Source organism: Hemiscyllium ocellatum, chromosome 9 (genome assembly GCF_020745735.1).
Source record: "Hemiscyllium ocellatum isolate sHemOce1 chromosome 9, sHemOce1.pat.X.cur, whole genome shotgun sequence".
In the NCBI taxonomy this organism is placed as follows: Eukaryota; Metazoa; Chordata; class Chondrichthyes; order Orectolobiformes; family Hemiscylliidae; genus Hemiscyllium; species Hemiscyllium ocellatum.
The window spans coordinates 100586239-100605486 of record NC_083409.1 but is presented as its reverse complement, the minus strand read 5'-3'; the positions used below and the strand labels follow the sequence as shown (position 1 = coordinate 100605486).

The following is a 19248-nucleotide window of genomic DNA, read 5'->3' as shown; positions in this document are numbered from 1 at the left end:
CAATGGTTACATGGTTGCCATTAGACTACATTTTTAAAATTCCAGACTTTCTCAATAGACATCAAATTTGACCATCTGCCATGGCAGTCTTCAAAACCATGGTGTCCAGAATATTATCCTGGGGTTCTGGATTATCTGTCCAGTGACACAATGACTACACTATCATCTCCCCCAACCCTGCACCCTATTCTTCATTGTGTTGATTTCTTTCCTCCTGCACATTGACTACCTAAATCTCAGGCCCAGGCCCATTTGCAACTACAGTATCTGATATCCTCCATGCTGGAATTTGCTTTCTGTAAACCACAACTAATCAACTCACATGCTGTTGCATCCACTTACCATCAGTGCACATTGTCCAGAGCTCTCTACATGGCTTTAGTCCAGCCCAGCACTGTAACATCTCCTCCTGCATTCTGGCTTTCCCCTGACCCTGCTCTGTTACGCATTTGTTCTTTCTTTACCCTCACCATGGTGATAGTGCCTTCAGAAGCTTTAGCCCTAATATTTGGAATACCTTCTCTTAAAAATCCTTTCATCTCCTCAGTTCACGTTTTCAGTTCAGCATTTGATCACTGCATGCTAACTCTCATACCACAGCAGTGTTTTCTTTTCACAAAATACCTCTGTATGCATCTTAGGATATTTTCGACATTAAAAGAGCAATGTAGTTGCCATTTGTTGTTGCTAGTTGAGAGTTTCAGTTTGAACAATTGTCAGTAGCATTCAATGTCTGGTGCTTTTATGCTTAGTTATTTTATTATTCAATATTCAACAAGAGAGATTTCAGAGCTCAGAGATAGAGCTCTTTGTATACCCCATCTTCCAATACGTGAATCATAAAAGGCATGTAGGTACAGCAAGTAATTAAGAAATCTAATTGAAGGTTATCAAAGGGAATTGCAAAGGGAATTGAATTTGGAAGTAATGAGGTTATGCTTAAATTATACAAGCACTAGTGAGACCAAATCAGTAGTACTGTGTGTAGTATTAAGTTAAAAATCACACAACACCAGGTTATAGTCCAATAGGTTTATTTGGAAGCATTAGCTTTCGGAGCACTGCTTCTTGATCAGGTGGTTGTGGACTATAAGATCGTAAGACACAATTTATAGAAAAAGTTTACAGTGTGATGTAGCTGAAATTAGTTAAAAATCACACAACACCAGGTTATAATCCAACAGATTTATTTGGAAGCACTAGCTTTCGGAGTGCTGCTCCTTCCATCAGGGGGTTGTAGAGTATAAGATCATAAGACACAGAATTTATAGCAAAAATTTACAGTATGATACATCATACTGCAAGTATAAATCATGGATACTACCATTACGCGTGAGGACACCTTCCAACATGTATGTGGCAGGTACTCATGCGATTCAGCGAACGTCGTCTATCACATATGCTGCAGGTAAGGATGCCCTGAGGCATGGTACATTGATGACACCAAGCACAGGCTACGGCAACAGACGAATTGACACCACACAACAATCAACAGACAGAAGTGTTCCATCCCAGTGGGAGAAAACTTCAGCAGTCCAGGATATTCGACCTCCCACCTTCAGGTGACCGTCCTCCAAGGCAGACTTCGGGAGAGGCAACAATGAAACATGGCCGAGCAGAGGCTGATAGCCAAGTTCGGTACCCATGGGGATGGCCTCAACCGGGACCTTGGGTTCATGTCACACTACAGGTGACCCCACTGCACCACACACACACACAGACAGACACAGACACTCCTACATACATACACTCCTACAGACACACACACTCATGCAGACCCTCTCTCATATGCTCACATATACACTCCCACACTTACACATTCACCCTCTCACAGACTTATACCCCTTTACATTCACCCTCACACACATACACACACTCTCTCATAGACAATCATAATCCTCAACCTCCCCCCACCCCACACCCACATTCATACATAAGTTTGTGGGGTGAATTTGTGCTTGCAGAATTACATTTTACTTTGCTCAGAAACTGCATGAATCCATGTAAGATTCTGTAAATCCATTTTTTAGATTAGAATCAGTCTGACTATTGTGCCAGAGACAGTCTCACACAGGGCTGACATGACACCAATTGTTAAAGTTCACTTGAGAATGTAACTTTTAAATGTTCTATGATTTACATTTGAAAGAAGTGAAAACAACATGTTCATTCTAAAAGATGAAAGACTTAACAAACAATCCAGTCTTTTTCAATATATAATTTCAGTTATAGATCATAGAGATGTACAGCATAGAAACAGACCCTTCAGTCCAACTTCTGTGAAAAATTCTGTGTCTTACGATCTTATACTCCACAACCATGTGATGAAGGAGCAGCACTCCAAAAGCTAGTGCTTCCAAAAAAACTTGTTGGATTATAACCTGATGCTGTGTGATTTTTACCTTTGTTCACCCCAGTCCAACACCGTCATCTCCAAATCATGAATAGTATAGGTCTCCTTATTTAAGGAAAGATTAATGGATTGGGAGCAGTTAAGAAAAAGTTAATCAGATTAATTATTGGGTTTGGTGGGTTGTCTCTAATGCAGAAAGGTTAGACAGATTAGGCTTGTAACTGCTAGAGTTTACAAGTATAAGAGGCAACCTGATTGAAATAAATAACATCTTGAGGGATTTTGACAGAGTAGCTGTAGAAAAAATGGTTCCTCTTATGGGAAAAACCAGAACTAGGGATCACCAAATTTTCTTTCTCACAAAAGGCCTGCATTGAACATTTTTAAAGTAGGAGTGGATAGATTCTTGGAAAGTGGCTATCAGGGCAGGTTGGAATATGGATTAATTTACAACAGATCAGCCACCAACTTATTAAATAGTGCAGCAGAATCAAGAGGCTGAATGACCTATTCCTTTCCTTTGTGCATATGCTGACTGCATTTGTACCAGAAGAGTTTTTATACGTTTGTACTACCATAATTGATTATTTCTTTTTACATTAAAAGATAATTTGAAATCAGTGATGAAGTATTAGTCACTGACCTTAAAGAAAACTTGCCACGCAAATTCTAGTAATTTCTCCTTTTCCAGAATCTGTTTGAATCTTGCCAAGTTGGATCACCAGACATCAAACAATAATCATGTCATCAATCAGAGCACACAGCCAATTACATTGAAGTATGCTTAAAAAGCCAAAAGAATCAAAAGCATAAATTGAATCAGTTCACTTTTAGAAAGTTTACAAAGTGTGAAGGTAATAATGGTATGTTCACATTGGACTAAGTTAGACACTGGAACTTCTCAAGAATAGGTTTCTAGAAACCTTAAGTGAATTTTTTTTATGATGACAGAGACATTTGACTTAAATGTAAATGTAGTGATGTCATTAATAGGCTGTTCAGCATTTATTATGACCTTACTGTTAAGGTAACGCAGTTGCACCTCAGTAAGACGTGTTGTTTTATTGCCAATTGCATTCAAACTGCTGGGCATTCAACAGTACATTCTACAGGAAAGTATAGAATCGCTGATTGCAATTTGTGGATTTCTGCATTTTTAACTGTGCTTGTGCACATTTCAGATATAACAACAACTGCTGATATTTTTGCTGCCAGTATTGTTGCACAATCCAGATCATTGCATTTGCCATTCCACAGTAACAAACCTTTGTACAGCAGCTCAGGAAGCAAGGAATTCAGAACATGCTCACAGAGAAAAAAGAAAAACATATGGGGTGGTGTTGAGGTAGGGGGACAATACTAATGAAAGTACCAAAGAAGACAAACAATACAAGAATTTTCATTTACAGGGATTTTTAAAAAGTAATCAATTAACAGGAAAAGTAAGAATAATAGAGTGTCTTAATTATAACAATTACAACAGAGGCATAATTTATATATGTGTCAAAGATGAAGATAATTAATTAGAAAAGAGCAAATTATGAGGTAATGAGTGTGAAGTTGAATATAAACAGAGAGAAAAGCTTGAAAAACAAAGATAATACTGGCAGTAAATTTTTAAAAGGGTGATCCATAGAGTTCAAGAGGAATGTATTCCAGTAAAAGTCAATATCAAGAAAGCTAATCAAGAGTCACTGAGAATGACTAAAAAGCTAAAAGGAAAATTTAATGTAAAAAAAGACATTTATGAAACATTTAGATACCAAAGCAGAGAAGGACAAAAGGTCTTGAGTAATAAGAGAGAAGTTTTAAAAAATAGAATGTAAAGAGAAGTGATAAAATCAAATTAACAAGGGACATAGAAAGAAATTCAGTAGTAGTGTTCTATAGAAGCATAAAGGAAAAAATGAAATTTAAGCAGGGCCACTAAATGATAACCAATACAAGCCTGATGAAGAGCTGATGGCTGAAACGTCGACTCTCCTGCTCCTCGGATGCTACCTGACTTGTGTTTTTCCAACGCAACACTCTTGGACTCTAACTCTGACCCCACTGGTCACCGCCTGCCATTCCGAAAGGAGCCGTTTATCACTACTCTTTGTTTCCTGTTAGCCAACCAACTTTCAATCCAATTTAGTATTTTGCCTCCAATACCATGCACCCTAATTTTGCTCACTAACCTCCTATGTGGGTCTTTATCAAAAACTTTCTGAAAGTCCAGGTGCACTACATCTACTGGATCTCCCTCGTCCATCTTCAGAGTTACATCCTCAAAAAATTCCAGAAGATTAGTCAAGCATGATTTCCCCTTCATAAATCCATGCTGACTCTGACCTATCCTGTACCTACTATCCAGACATTTATGTCAGAAAGTTTAATATTTAGGTCTGCGGTGGGAAAGCTGACAGAAATATGAAATTTGCTGGAGCAGACTATGCTCCGTCTCTTTAAGCCAACCCCGGTATTAATATCCCACTTCCTGGTTTCCAAACAAGCCAGAATGGGCAGATGTAATGATAGTCCACAGCTGATGTTTAAGACTTTCTAATTACAGGCTACCTTCAGTGGTACAAATGGAGAATTGTCAGGACAGGGAGAGCAAGCATGATGGTGGAGTTTCAGCATGGGATGGATACCTCCTATCCCATTCCCCCAGTTTCTCTGTGGTGATATGGAATTGCAGAGAAACACTCTTCCCAGTGAACAGAAGAAAGAAGCCAGCCTATTGAAGTCAATCAGTTCTGACTGTCAGTGGTAATGGAAGTCACCAACAGGAGAGTGCTACCTCACTCTGGGACACAGTGCCAAAAGGCCCTTGACTTCATCAAGGCAAGAAAGAGAAGAGCCATTCCATATTCAAGTAACTAATTTGCAGGGTTCCACAGCACTCTTCTGTGCAGCATTCCTCAGATCAATACACCTTGGAGCTTAATTGATTCCTTTATCTCTCTCTCTCTCTCTCTCTCAAAGGACCTCATCATATCTTGATGTGAAGAGCCACCAACGACACCTGCCTTCATCTTATTGCCATTTACTCTTCCATTGTCTCAAAACATTTTTTACATATAATTCTAATTTCTCACCTTGCAGAAGAGGCAAAAACAAGTGCAGAACTCCAGGGAGGTACAGAAATCCTAAGTAGTTAACCAACCAATAATCATGCAACATGGGGTACTAGAAATCAGACTGTTGGAGTGCATGGTTGTTCGAGGTAGAAAGATGGAGGACTCCTAGATATCCAATCACAGAATTAGATGTCACAAAACCACTTGATAGACAACTCTCAGACATTGTTGATGCCATCAGTAACTGAAGTATGATGATCTACCCAGTGCTGACTTTGAACCCTTTCCTCTTGTCTGTTCTAATTCATTTCCATAAAGTTCTTCAAATTTGATGCAGGGCTGGTGCAGGAGAAGGGTGGGGAGTCATCAGAGGAGGTCAAACTCTCTTAAAAACACTGCCACAACAGTCATACACATTTCCACCAGCTCCTGGTTAGCAAGTAAGCGTTGGTGAGTCATCACTGGGAATATGAAGAAATGCAGTGTGGATGCTGGGGTTCTGTTTATGACTCCACATTCCTACCCCCTTACCTAATCCCATCCCAAGCCCCACCACACACCCTACAACCAACATGAATTGTCAGTTGTCAGAGCAGGGGAATGAACAGCCTGCCTTGTTCTGTTATGTCACCACATCGACTTAATAAAAATAAAGGAGAAAAGCTTCATATTTACATAAGGAAAAACACTTAGGTGTTTTCAAGTATGACAATGTCAAATTTGGTGTCAATATTAACAAACCATAAAGTCCATTATCCAGTCATCTCCATTGTTGCTTTTCGCTTGTCAAGTAGCCATTCCCCATAAGGAAAACAGTGCGACCAGAGTAGAAGCTGATTTCTTACTGCTGTGTATTGGGGAGGCCAGTGAGTTTAACTGGTTTGTGAGATAGTTTCACAGATTCTGGTTAGATTCATTGTACCTGTATAATCCTGTCATGGGTGCCTCTGGCAGATAGGTGATCAGCTGCAGAAGTCCACTCAGGTTACATAGAACATAGAACAGTACAGCACAGTGCAGGCTCTTTGGCTTTCAATGTTGTGCTGACCTTTTACCGTACTCCAAAATCAAACTGAGGTACATACCCTTCATTTTACTATCGTCTATGTATCTATCATCTACCTAGAGTCATGTAAATGTCCTTAATGTATCTGACTCTACTACCACCACTGGCAGTGCATTCCATGCACCCACCATTCTCTGTGTAAAGAACCAAACTCTAACATCTCCCCTAAACTTTCTTCCAATCAGCTTAAAATTATGCCCCCTTGTGATAGCTAGTGAAAAAAATCTCTTACTATTCACTCTTTCTATGCCTCTCATCATCTCTATCAACCCACCTCTCATCCCTCTTTGCTCCAATGAGAAAAGCTCTAGCTTCCTCAAACTTTCTTCATAAGACATGCCCTCCAGTCCAGGCAGCATCCTGGTAAATCTTCTCTGCACCCTCTCTAAAGCTTCCACATCCTTCTTCTAATGAGGTGACTGGAACTGAACACAATATTCCAAGTGTGGTCTAACCAGGGCTCTATAGGGTTGCAACATAACCTTGTGGCTCTTAAACTCAGCCCCCCGATAATGAACGTCAACACACCATAAGCCTTCTTAACAACCCAATCTACTTAGATGGCAACTTTGAAGTATCTACAGGCCTGGATCCCAAGATCCCTCTGTTCCTCAACACTGCCAAGAATCCTGCCTTTAACCCTATTTTCTGTATTCAAATTCAACCTTCCAAAATGAATCACTTCACACTTTTCCAGGTTGAACTCTATCTGCCACTTCTCAGCTCAGTTCTGCATCCTGTCAATGTCTTGTTGCAACCTACAACAGCCCTCCACACTATGCACCACTCCAACAACTTTCATGTCATTGGCAAACTTACTGACCCACCTTTCCACTTCCTCATCTAACTTATGATAAAAATCACAAAGAACAGATCCTTACAGAACGCCACTGATCACCGAACTCCAGGCTGAATACTTTCCATCTATTGCCACTCTCTGTCTTCATGGGCCAGTCAATTCTGTATCCAGACAATTTTGTATCCTCTTGATGTTCCTGCTCTTCATTCAGAAGAGTGGTTACAGCACAGTCGTCACCTTCCTCCTCCTGCAATTCCAGCCTTCTCTTGTGTTATATGGTACAATGCATACTTTGTTCTGTTCTAGAAAACCAAGCAGTGAGAGATAAACTGGAGCCAGTTGTTTACACTTCAATCAGTTTTTTTTTAACAAAAGATACAAATTACTAACACACAGCTCCAAATCCTACAACTACATTTTCAGTTTGCTCTTAGATATAGGAGCACAGGTAAATCCCCAGTCAGTACCCTTAATGTGTCTTCAATTCACTCATTATAATTATTCATGTGTCTCCACCATCTGAGTATCTTGTGCACCTTCAAACACAATTAAATGTAAATATGACCAGGAACCATTTCAGTTTTTTAAAAATTCATTTGTGGGCCATGATCACAAATGGTTGATCAGCATTTATTGCCCATACCTAGTTAACCACCACCTTCTCAAGGGCAAGTTCCCTTCTTGAACTGCTGCAGTCTATGTACTGTAAGTTGACCCACAATGCACCTAGAGAGGCAATTTCTAACATGGCCTTTTTGATATTGTAATTCCCAAGGTACCCGTATCTAGAATTGCATTCCTACATCCTGGCCATTTTTACAGGTTAAATTTCACCATTTTGCATCTACAATTACTAACCTCTGATTAGTCACAGGGTTAACACCTTAACACTTAGGGGCACTTCAGAAATAAAAAAGGGAATTGCTATCAACACTTTGATCATAAACTTGAATTCTTGAGAAACATCATACCAAATCTTGTGTATATAACAAGATTTTCTATAACAATCATTTAATTCGTTCGAGGTATGAAATGGTTCTATCATCAGTTACAGTCTTCCTGTATCATAGGAGGGAATTAAGATACTCAGCCTTACCTTTAACATCCACTTAACAAGAGCTTGCTGTAAATTGACTGCTATTATATTATGCTATGGCTGTGACTGTAGGTGGAATTAATGCCCTGTTCTCAAGCAAGAGTGATGGTGGTAAAGTGTATTTATTTGGATAGCAGGGTGCCATGTGGGGACACAGCCCCTTTCTCCCTCTCCTCCAATTAACTCTGGGACAGGATTTAATTCCCACTTAAGGGTCTCATGCCACTCTAGTGTTGAACCAGCAGCAGCAGAGCATTCATTGCCTGGGAAGCCTGAAAAGCAAATCCCATATTCTTGCAGTATCTTTGGTGCGTGGGGATTTCTTCATTTAATGACACTGACTACCTGATTGAGGGACCTAGCATTGGAAACAGGAGTGTCCATTGAGTCCTGCCCTTAATGGTGACCCCTTCAGCACCTCCATGATTCCCAATCCATGACCCTTGCTGATGATGAAATCTGCTTTTGACAGCTGCCAGTCCTCATTGGTCAGCAGATTGTTCTCAAACGACATGATTAACACCTCCTGGGTCCTTAAAGTCAGGGAAGAGGGCCTGGGTGTCCTTGGAGAAGGAGCACGCGGTGTCCACCAACCCCCTGGAGTTTTCAGGGAGAGGTGGGCGCCGCAGGGAGTGGAGTGCATCATTTCCCCCTCCAACGCTATTTTGATCTAGTCCCTGCCCTCCCCTTCACTGTTTGATCACACAGCATTGCCCTCTTTGATGTGAAGGGCACTGCTTGTCACTGGCCACTCGGGTGTTTTCCTATTTTCCTGGTGGTGGAAATTGAATAAAGATTTGTGCACTTTGCGAAAAAAAGAAAAAAAAATAAAGTCAGGGAAGGCTCGCCAGCAAGACATAAGTCACCTCAAAATACATCATATTTCAGAACAATTTCTTTGTGAAATACATTAGGACTTCCTTAGATCATGAAAGACCCTATATAAATGCATAACTTATTTTCTTGTATTATGCTTTTCTATGTTGTGCATTCTATTGAACTATAGAAAGGTTATAGCACAGAAAGGGTTTCAAGGGATATGGGCCAAGTACTGGCAAATGGAACTGGATTAGATTGGGATATCAGGTCAGCATGGACGAGTTGGACTGAAGGGTCTGTTTCTGTGGTGTACATTTCTATGACTCTGTGAGAAAGAAGTCATTCAGCCCATCATATCTGCAGCAGCTGACTAAACCAGCACCATTCTCATCCCATTTCCTGGTACCTAGTCTGTAGCTTTGCCCGTTTCAACACTTGAGGTGCAGGTCCCAGTGCCTTTTAAATTGGTTTCATGGGTTATGGGCCTCTCTGCCTATAACAATATTTATTGCCTGTCCCTAATTGCCCACAGGCAGTTAAAAATCAACCATATTGCCATGGCTGTGGAGTCACATGTAGGCCAGGCCAGGCCAGGTAAAGATGCAGCTTTCATTCCTTAAAGAAAATTAGTGATCTAGATGGGTTTTTAATAACATTCATCAATGGTTACATGATGAATATGATTAATTCTCGGCACATCATACTCTCAGGATAGTTCCAAAATTTTATTGAACTCAGATTTTACCACCTGATGTTCTACTTAAACATATAATCCTAGAATATTAGCCTGGAGTTCTGGATTAGTAGATCAGTGACATTACCACAATGCTACCACCCGCCTTGAGTTGAGGGTTTCCATGTACAATAATGAGTAAATTCTCGTGGTGGCATGGTACAACTAAGTGACTTGCTAGGCCATTTTGGAGGGCACTTAGGTGTCAGTGTGGATCTGGGATCAGTCAGGACATTGCTAAATTAGGGTAAAACCCCAGGTGGGCTTTTACAACAATTGAAGATAATTTCCTGGAGATTAGTTTTCAATTCCAGGTTTATTTATTAATTGATTTTTTAATTTATTGGTTGAATTCAAATTTCACCATCTTTTGAAGTTCTGAAGAAGGATCACTAGACCCAAAACATTAACTCTGCTTTCTTTTCACAGATGTTGCCAGACCAGCTGAGATTCTCCAGCAATTTCTGTTTGTATCTCCCCAGTTCTCTGAAAAGGGCTGTTTGTGTGGGTCAAAAATTGAACAGTGCCTAAAAGATTACTGGCAATTTCTGCAAAACAATTTTCTTTTAGCAATTTGAAACTTAAAGAAAAATAAAATTTGGGACTAAAAAATTCCCACTGTTAACAAAGATTAAAATTTGAAGCAACTCGTTTGATCAGGCTAGAAATAGCAGTTTCAGTGCAGGATTATCTGGGCATTTAATTAGTTTGGGAGGTGCAAATACAATAATTTCAGTAATATGACAACTTTTTGAATATTGTAACCCTGACCCAGTGCTCTCCATCTGTTAAGTGAAAACAGCAGCAGGCACTACACAACAGCACCATCTGCAGTCTGAAGATGTAACCACCGAGATAGCGTCCACTTCATTTCCCACCTCTTTATTTTATAGTTATTTAAGACCATAAGACATAGGAGTGGAAGTAAGGCCATTCGACCCATCGAGTCCACTCTGCCATTCAATCATGGCTGATGGGCATTTCAATGCCACTTACCCGCACTCTCCCCGTATCTTAAATTCCTTGCGAGATTAAGAAATTATCAATCTCTGCTTAAAGACATTTAACATCTCGGCCTCCAATGTGCTCCATGGCAATGAATTCCACAGGCCCACCACTCTCTGGCTGAAGAAATGCCTTCTCATTTCCGTTCTAAATTGACCCCCTCTAATTCTAAGGCTGTGCTCACTGGTACTGTATCCCTGCCTGACAGAAACAAATTCCCAGCATCCATCCTTTCTAATCCATGCATCATCTTGTAAACTTCTAGTAGATCTCCCCTCAACCTTCTAACTCAAATGAATACAATCCCAGGATCCTCAGCCATTCATCGTATGTTAGGCTTATCATTCTAGGGATCCATGTGAATTTCCACTGGACACACTCCAGTGCCTTGCCTTGATACAGTCCCTTTAACTAGGTAAAATCTCCCAAGAAATGTCATAGACATCTCAGCAAAGAAATTGTAACAGCAAATCACATACAGATATTAGTATCAGTAATTAAATATTTAGTCAGAGAGATAGGTTTTAAGGGCTTTTCTTTAAAAAACAAGGAGGGAAGTTGAGTAGTCCAGAGTTACAGAGCCTAGGCAGATGACAGCATGGCAACCAATGGTAGAGAAGCAAAAATGGGAATGGACAAAAGATAAGCTTAAGAACAGGGTAGAAAACTGGAGGTTAGAAATTGTTAGGGCTGAGATCATAAGTGGATTGGTAAAAGATGATGATGGATCCTTGTCCTTTGCTAACTAAAATTAAGCTTCTGTAAAATAGTATAGAAGTAGGTTACATCTCAATCACAATTCCAATGCCCGAGAAACAATGACACTGCTGATGTACCAAGCTCCAAAACGATTATAACCAGGACACATCTGACAGAAAAGAATAATTTACAATTGTCTGAGTGTTCTAAACTCTCAGCCATGGGAAACACTGTCTCAGCGTTTGTTCTATCAAGCCCTTCAGAACTTTGCATGTTATAATCAAGTCACTGCTCATTCTTAGGGAGTCTGTCATCACTGGAGAGCATTCCTATCTTAGGAACCCAACAAATGTTCATCAATGTTCCCATTCCCCACAAGGATGGAACCCACCACGAGTGCAAGGGCCAAACCTGAGGCATTCAAGCCATCTTTGGACATGTCAGAATGGATGATTCATGACGGCCTGCTCCTGAGGATGCCACTATCACAGAAGTTGATTTGTCCCTTAATTAACTCACCTCACATGATTTCAAGAAACAGTTGAGCGTCAGTCAATGGCAAAAGTTATGGGCCCTGGGAACACCTTGATTGTAGTGCTAAAACATATTTCAGAACTAGCCATGATGCTAGCCAATATGTTCCAGCTACTAATATCTAGCCAGCAATTTGGGGAATTACCCAGTTCTGTCCTAACCAGAAGAAACATAAATCCAACACCGACCTACTCTTAATCATGTGATGACCCATGAGCTAGGAAAAGGAGAATCTATGTTTCAGGCAAGAACCCTTCAGGAATGAGGCTTATGAACTGAGGGGGGGGGGGGAGAGATAAATGGGACGGCGTGGGACTGGGGGCAAGTTAGCTGAGAGTATGACAGATAGATGGAGGTGGGGGTAAAGATGATAGGTTGGAGAGGAAGGTGGAGCGGATAGGTGGGAAGGAAGATGGACAGCTACTTTCAAGTCACCTGGCCCAACTGCAGCCTGTGCCTCACAACTATCTTCCAAGACTTTGTCCTGAGGTGAATAGACCAAACTGTGAATTTTCTTAACTCCTGCTACCTACCTCACAGAGGAAAATCCAGGCCGAAGTCTTCAGGAATGTCAGATTGTAGACAAGTATTCATTAAACTATCTGCTTGCTTCCAAATAAGAAAGTTAGGCCTTAAGAATAGTTAATCAGCATTTCTAGCTGGAAACGAGTCAACTTGCTGTGATTCATGTCAACTTGAAGCTGGGCTTTGAGAGCAGAAGGCCTTCTGAAATACCCCTGAACCTCTCTGACACAGTTAGTCTGCCAGGATCCAGGAGAGAAGGGCCAGTTATGTGCTGAAGATCTCTCTAGTTGTTATGCAAAAATGTCGGGGGGGAGCTCATGCTCAGATTGAGAATACAAAGTTTGTGAGGAGTTGAAATGAAGCTACAAGATTTGCAGAGCTTGCATTATAGGGAAAATGAGTCCTCACTGTGGAAGACAGTTCTTGAGATTAAAAAAAGGTACCAGAGCCACAAAGAAATAAATAGAAACATTTGGGGCCTCAGAATCACCTTCACTGGAATATTGCAGCAGGCCCAGGAGGAAAATGTTGGCCGTGTTTGTTCTATTTCTCTCTTCAGTCCAGCTCAGCTTCGGGAGTATTTTCTGTTCTAATTCTGGATTTCCAGCATATGCAGTATTTTGTTCTTATCTGAGAACTTTTAGTATGTTTCTTATATTAAAGATCTTAAAAATGTGAAATCTTGTGTCTTGCTCTTTCTTACCTGTTCACTGGAAGTTCAGATTTCTTTTTTCAACGATGTCTATGCGGTATTAACAAATATGACATGGAAACTGTTTTTTAGATGAATGATAGAGTTATTGAGATGTAAAGCATGGAAGCAGACCCTTCAGTCCAACTCATCCATGCTGAGCAGATATCCAAAATTAATCTAGTGCCATTTGCCAGCACTTGACCATATCCATCTAAACCCTTCCTATTCATAAACTCATCCAGATGCCTTTTAAATGTTGTAATTGTACCAGCCTCCACCATTTCTTCTGGCAGCTCATTCCATAAATGCACCACCCTCTGTGTGAAAAAGTTGCTCCTTAAGTCCCATTTAAATTTTTCCCCTCTCACCCTAAACCTATGCCTTCTAGTTCTGGACTTCCCCAAATCAGGGAAAACGCTATCCATGCCCCTCGTGATCTTATAAACCTCTATAAGGTCATCCCTCAGCCTCTGACACTCCATGGAAAACAGCCCCAGCCTGTTCAGCCTCTCCTTACAGCTCAAACCCTCCAACCCTGACAACATCCTTGTAAATCTTTTCTGAACCTTTCCAAGTTTCACAACATGCTTCCTATTGGAGGGAGATGAGAATTGCATGCAACATTCCAAAAGTGGCCTAACCAATGTCCAGTACAACTGCAATATGACCTACCAATTCCTATACTCAATGCACTGACCTATAAACGGAAAGCATAACAAATGCCTTTTTCACTATCCTATCCACCTGCGACTCCTGTTTCAAGGAACTATGAATGGAGTCTATGGACAATGGAGGAATGGTGGGGGGCACTGTCCAGGAGCACCATAGAATAATTGACAATAACATAATCATCATACAATCAAACAAAAACAGAAATCCACAGTGTAACTAATTCAGATGTGTATTAATCTGTTCAAAAGTGTAACAGAGATGACTGGATACAGTTATTTGATAAAAACCCACATCTTTCACTTCCGCTGTGTATTAAGGTTCATACATTTCAAATAGATTTGTCATTCAAGAGTTTTCTTCAACACAAATAAAAAAAAACCAAATAAGCTTGACAAATTAATGCCATAATACTTAGAATCTTCAATTCTGGAGTCAAAAAATGTTAATCAAGCTTGTACCAAAAAATGCAAAATCTCCCCAAAACTCTTGGAGCATATTTTATCTTCAGTTCTTCTGTGTTCATGCTGGTTTTTTTTAAAACAATGTGTCCAACGTGTGTAAAAAAACAAACACCAGAGGGTAGGCTTTCCAAACCCTTTCCTGCAGCAAGTGACGTTGTTATTGGAGCATCAAGTTAAGAGTAATTAAACCACAATTTTACAGTGTTCAGAATATCTTACTCCGGTTGGGAACTGAAGAAAATCTACTTATATATTTGTTTGCTTGAAGAGAACCATGTGATTGTCAGATATATACCAAATAGTTTTCAACATGGATGTGCGTTATTGTATTGTAGAACCATACCAATCTCAATTACTTCCAGGTGAAACTATAAAAACCAAACGACATTTAACAGACTCCCAATTGCTGCAAATCTTTGACCTGTTGAATTCGGTGCTTTGAGGAAAGCAAGGAAGAGCTGAAGACTACCTGTTCACTCAAAATGAAATTTAAGGCCAACACTGGTTGATATGCAGATTGCTACTTTGTTAGTGAAGCAATGGCGTTCATTTCCAGTTTTTCAGAATGGTCTCCACTGTATTCAAAGTGCTGTCTTGCTGTTTAAAAGATCAGAGGAATATTTTAGAGGACATACAAAGTAGAGATGTGCTTTGAGTTCATGCTTCATTCATTCTCAGCAACAGATCTGGTAAACAAAAGGCCCCTGCAACCACTCCCAATGTGTAAATCAGCTGACTCACCTTGATAAAGCAGAAGCGAATATATTTCTCAAAATGGCACTTGGATTGGTCACTTACAAATGAGGTCACAGGAATTGCTGCCAGTTGCTGAAATGAAACAAAGTTTCTAAATTATAATCTCTAGCAGTGTGTAGAGGGATAGCATAAACTGAAGTTTAGTTTCACACACATTTTCACCTATCTGGATTACACACAATCTTAATATGTATTAATCAGCCCAGAGTTATCTATTATGTTAAGGAAAAAATATATAATTGACTCAAAACCTTAAGCCTGAGTCCATTTTCTCCATTGTAAATTTCTATGTTGTCATGAACAAGAATTATTAATGGATACATTTCACTTTTATGTACAGCATGTGCTTTTAAAAAGAAAGACAGAGAGGTCAAAAGATAGGTCCAGTAAAGTAAGTGTCACTATCTTCCTTCTGCAACTTCATACTCACACCATCTCTGCAAGTGTACCACCATCCCAGCAAGACTAATGGTTTACCACTCTCCCTATTTCATGCAAAATATTCTCTTTCACTCTCGTCAGCCCCACTATCCAACTCACAAGACCACTAACCACATGCCCTCTATACCACATACTCACTCATTTGGGACACCTCATTGTCCTTCCCCCACCTTCACCAGCATTAACTGTTTCCATTCCACTTTCATCTCACTCACTCCCTGTTCCACCACCCTGTTCCCCCATTCAATAACTCTGCAGTCTAACTCCATATACCTGCCTGTGGCCCATATTCCTTAATAACTTTCCTGAACAAAAACCTAACTATCTCAGACTTAAAATTAATAACTGATCCAGCATCTACTGCCATTTGTGGAAGAGGGTTCCAAACATTAACCACCATTTGTGTGTAGAAGTGCTTCATAAACTGGCTCCTTTTAGTACAAATATTTCGAGACAGGAAAACCATCCAGCAGGGAAGGGATCGTATTAACTGAATTTTATTGTAGGATTGAGTAAAGAAAAGGAGCCAGTACATCTCTCCTTCAATGTACAATAACTGAAGCAGTCCATCTCCAAATGCAGCAAAATCTGGACAAAATTCAGACATGGTCTGACAAGTGGCAAGAAACATTCTCACAATACTAGTGGCAGGTAATGACATCACAAATAATAGAGAATCTAACCATTAGCCTTTGATAGTCAATGACATTACCATCACTGGATCTCCACTGTCAACATCCCTGGGGGTGGGGTTACCATTAACCAGAAATTGAACTAGACTGGTTATATAGCAACTGTGGCTACAAGAGCAGGGCAGAAAGTAGGAATCCTGCAGTAGTTAACTCATCTCCTGACTCACAAAGCATGTCCAGATTCTACAACGCATAAGTTAGGAGTGTCTTAATGAGTGCAGATTCAATAACACTCAAAAAGCTTGACACCAGGACAAGTACCAAGTCCATAAAGATTCACTCCCTCTACCACTGAAGCTCTGTAACACAGTATATACCAGCGACAAGATGTATCTTTCAAACCCATGATCACTACCATCTAAAAGGATAAGGACAGCAGATACACATGAAGACCACCAACTGCCTGTTCGCCTACAAGCCATTTACCATCCTGACTTTGAAATAAATTGCTATTCTTTCAGGGCAGGTCATCAGTCTTCAAACATTTTCTCTGGATTTCTGGTCTGTCTAGTTTATCCTTTCTTAAATACAAAATACTCTTAAGTTCTAATTTCTGGTGTAACACAAAATTAGAACTCAATTTATCTCTACCCAAAACCTAAACCAGTCAAGATCATCTGTGAAAAATACTTAAGATCTTAGGTGACAAACTGCACATCTAATCTTGGTGTTTAGAAGAGATCACTATGTAGAAAGAGAAAGAGAACAAGGACAAGAGGAAAGGGAAAATATAAATAAGGAAAAATTGAACAGGTGGGGATGAACAAAGAGGCTGACTAAATAAAGGACAAGGAATTGAAACAAGAAAAGAGACTAAGTAAGAAAAATTAGAGAAAAAAAAACCATAGCTTTATTAAATTAAACAAAATCAAAAGATTTGCAGGCCATGAGTATTAGATGTTGAAAGTAGAGCTAACAGATTTGCTCTTGCATCGATCTGGCACAAAGACAACAGCATTAGGGTTGTCCTTTGGTGCTGTAACCATTTTAATGTTCTCTGGTTCCATTTAGTTACACACAACAAATAGTTGCCTGAGGGTGGAATCAAAGCCGATTCCCTGGCACTGTGAGGGAGCCACCATGCTCCAGGTTCTGACTCATCAGAGACTGAGCTACTACCTGGAGATGACTTACCATCGGTAGTTTGTGTGGTGGTGAGGGAGTGAAATTGTTATTTTTCAGGATAGGCTTTCTGGCCCTCCTGCCATTTTTTTTAAATGGTAACTTCTAAATGTTGGAGAAAGAGGTGTTTTGAGATGGAGGTACCTTCTCTCTCTCTTCCCTGACATGTAGGCTAAATCTCCTTCTAGCAGTACAGCCTCCCACTGACTGACCACCAGCCTTAAGAACCCATCACTGTTCTTAACTATTAGCAAGTAAACCCTTTGTCTACTAATTGGAGAGTAAATCACTGCCAAATGACCATCCCACACAGTGATGGGTTCTTCCTTATAGATGAGCTTGAATCCAAGACCCCAATTCCAAAGGGGAAGATCATAGGCACACAGAAGCAGAAGTAGCTATTTGTCATTTTGAATCTGCTTCACAATATAATCATGGTTGATCTGATTGTGGTCTCCCTTGTAAATCAAAATAAGGCAACTCACGCTTGAATAAATTTAATAGCACAGCCTCCACTACATTTTGAAGAAAAGAATTTCCCATAACAATGACCCTCTGGGAGAGATTTCTTCTCATATCCATCTTAGTTCTATTCTTCCCTACAAGAGAGAACATTCTTCCAGTGTCCACCCTATCAAGTCCCCTCAGATCTTATATGTTTCAATGAGTTCACCTCTTACTCTAAACCTCAACAGGTTTTGGTCCAACCTGTTCAAACTTCCTTCTTATGTCAAACCCTTCACCTCAGAAATGAGTGGAGTGAACTGAGCAGTTTCTAACAGAATTATAACTACTTCTCCCAAGTGCAGTGACTAAATAAACATGTACACAGTATTCCAAATATGGTCTCACCAAGGCTCTGTGAGGTTGCAGTTAAACATCCTTATTTTTATATTCCATTCTTCTTGTAATAAATGCTAATATTCCACTTGCCTTTGTAGTTACTTGCTGTACCTACATATTAATTGTATGTGATTCATGTTTGGTATGCTTTCCTTTATTGGTTACAATATTGAGCATAAGAGTTAGGAGGTCATGTTGGGGCTGTATAGGGTATTGGTTAGGCCACTTTTGGAAAATTGCGAGGCAATTCTGGTCTCCTTCCTTTTGGAAGGATGTTGTAAAACTTGAAAGGGTTCAGAAAAGCTTGACAAGAATGTTGTCAGGGCTGTAGGGGGTTTGAGCTACAGGGAGAGGCTGTATAGGCTAGGGCTGTTTTCCCTGGAGCGTCAAAGGCTGAGAGCTGACCTTATGGAGGTTTATAAAATCATGAGGGGCATGGATAGGATAAATAGACAAGGTCTTTTCCCTGGGGTGGGCGAGTCCAGAACTAGAGGGCATAGGTTTAGGGTGAGAGGGGAAAGATTGAAAAGGGACCTAAGGGGCAACATTTTCACACAGAGTGTGGTGCAGGTATGGAATGAGCTGGCAAAGGAAAGTGGTGGAGACTGGTACAATTACAACATTTAAAAGGCATCTGAATGGGTATATGAATAGGAAGGGTTTAGAGGGATATCAGCTAAGTGCTGGCAAATGGGACTAGATTAGGTTGGGATATCTGGTCAGCACAGAAGAGTTGGACCGAAGGGTCTGTTTCCATGCTGTACATCTCTATGACTCTATGTACAAGGACACCTGAATGTTAAAGGGGTAAGTTTAAAGGAGATGCGAGAGGCAAATTGTTTTTTTACAAAGAGGCTGGTAAGTAAGGGCTGT

General features: G+C 40.2%; 1 protein-coding gene across 3 annotated transcripts in view; it reads right to left on the bottom strand.

Moving 5' to 3' along the window:
* Positions 1–14352: 14352 nt before the first annotated feature.
* Positions 14353–19248, bottom strand: part of LOC132818842 (kynurenine--oxoglutarate transaminase 3-like) — a 76717-nt gene continuing 71821 nt past the window's right edge. For all 3 annotated transcript variants that reach the window (XM_060829975.1, XM_060829976.1, XM_060829977.1), the window contains 2 exons: positions 15263–15349; positions 14353–15118 (listed from right to left, as the gene is read on the bottom strand). In XM_060829975.1, coding sequence (XP_060685958.1) covers positions 15068–15118; positions 15263–15349 — 138 coding nt within the window. In that variant the 3' untranslated portion in view covers positions 14353–15067. The remainder of the gene's footprint in view (positions 15119–15262; positions 15350–19248) is intronic.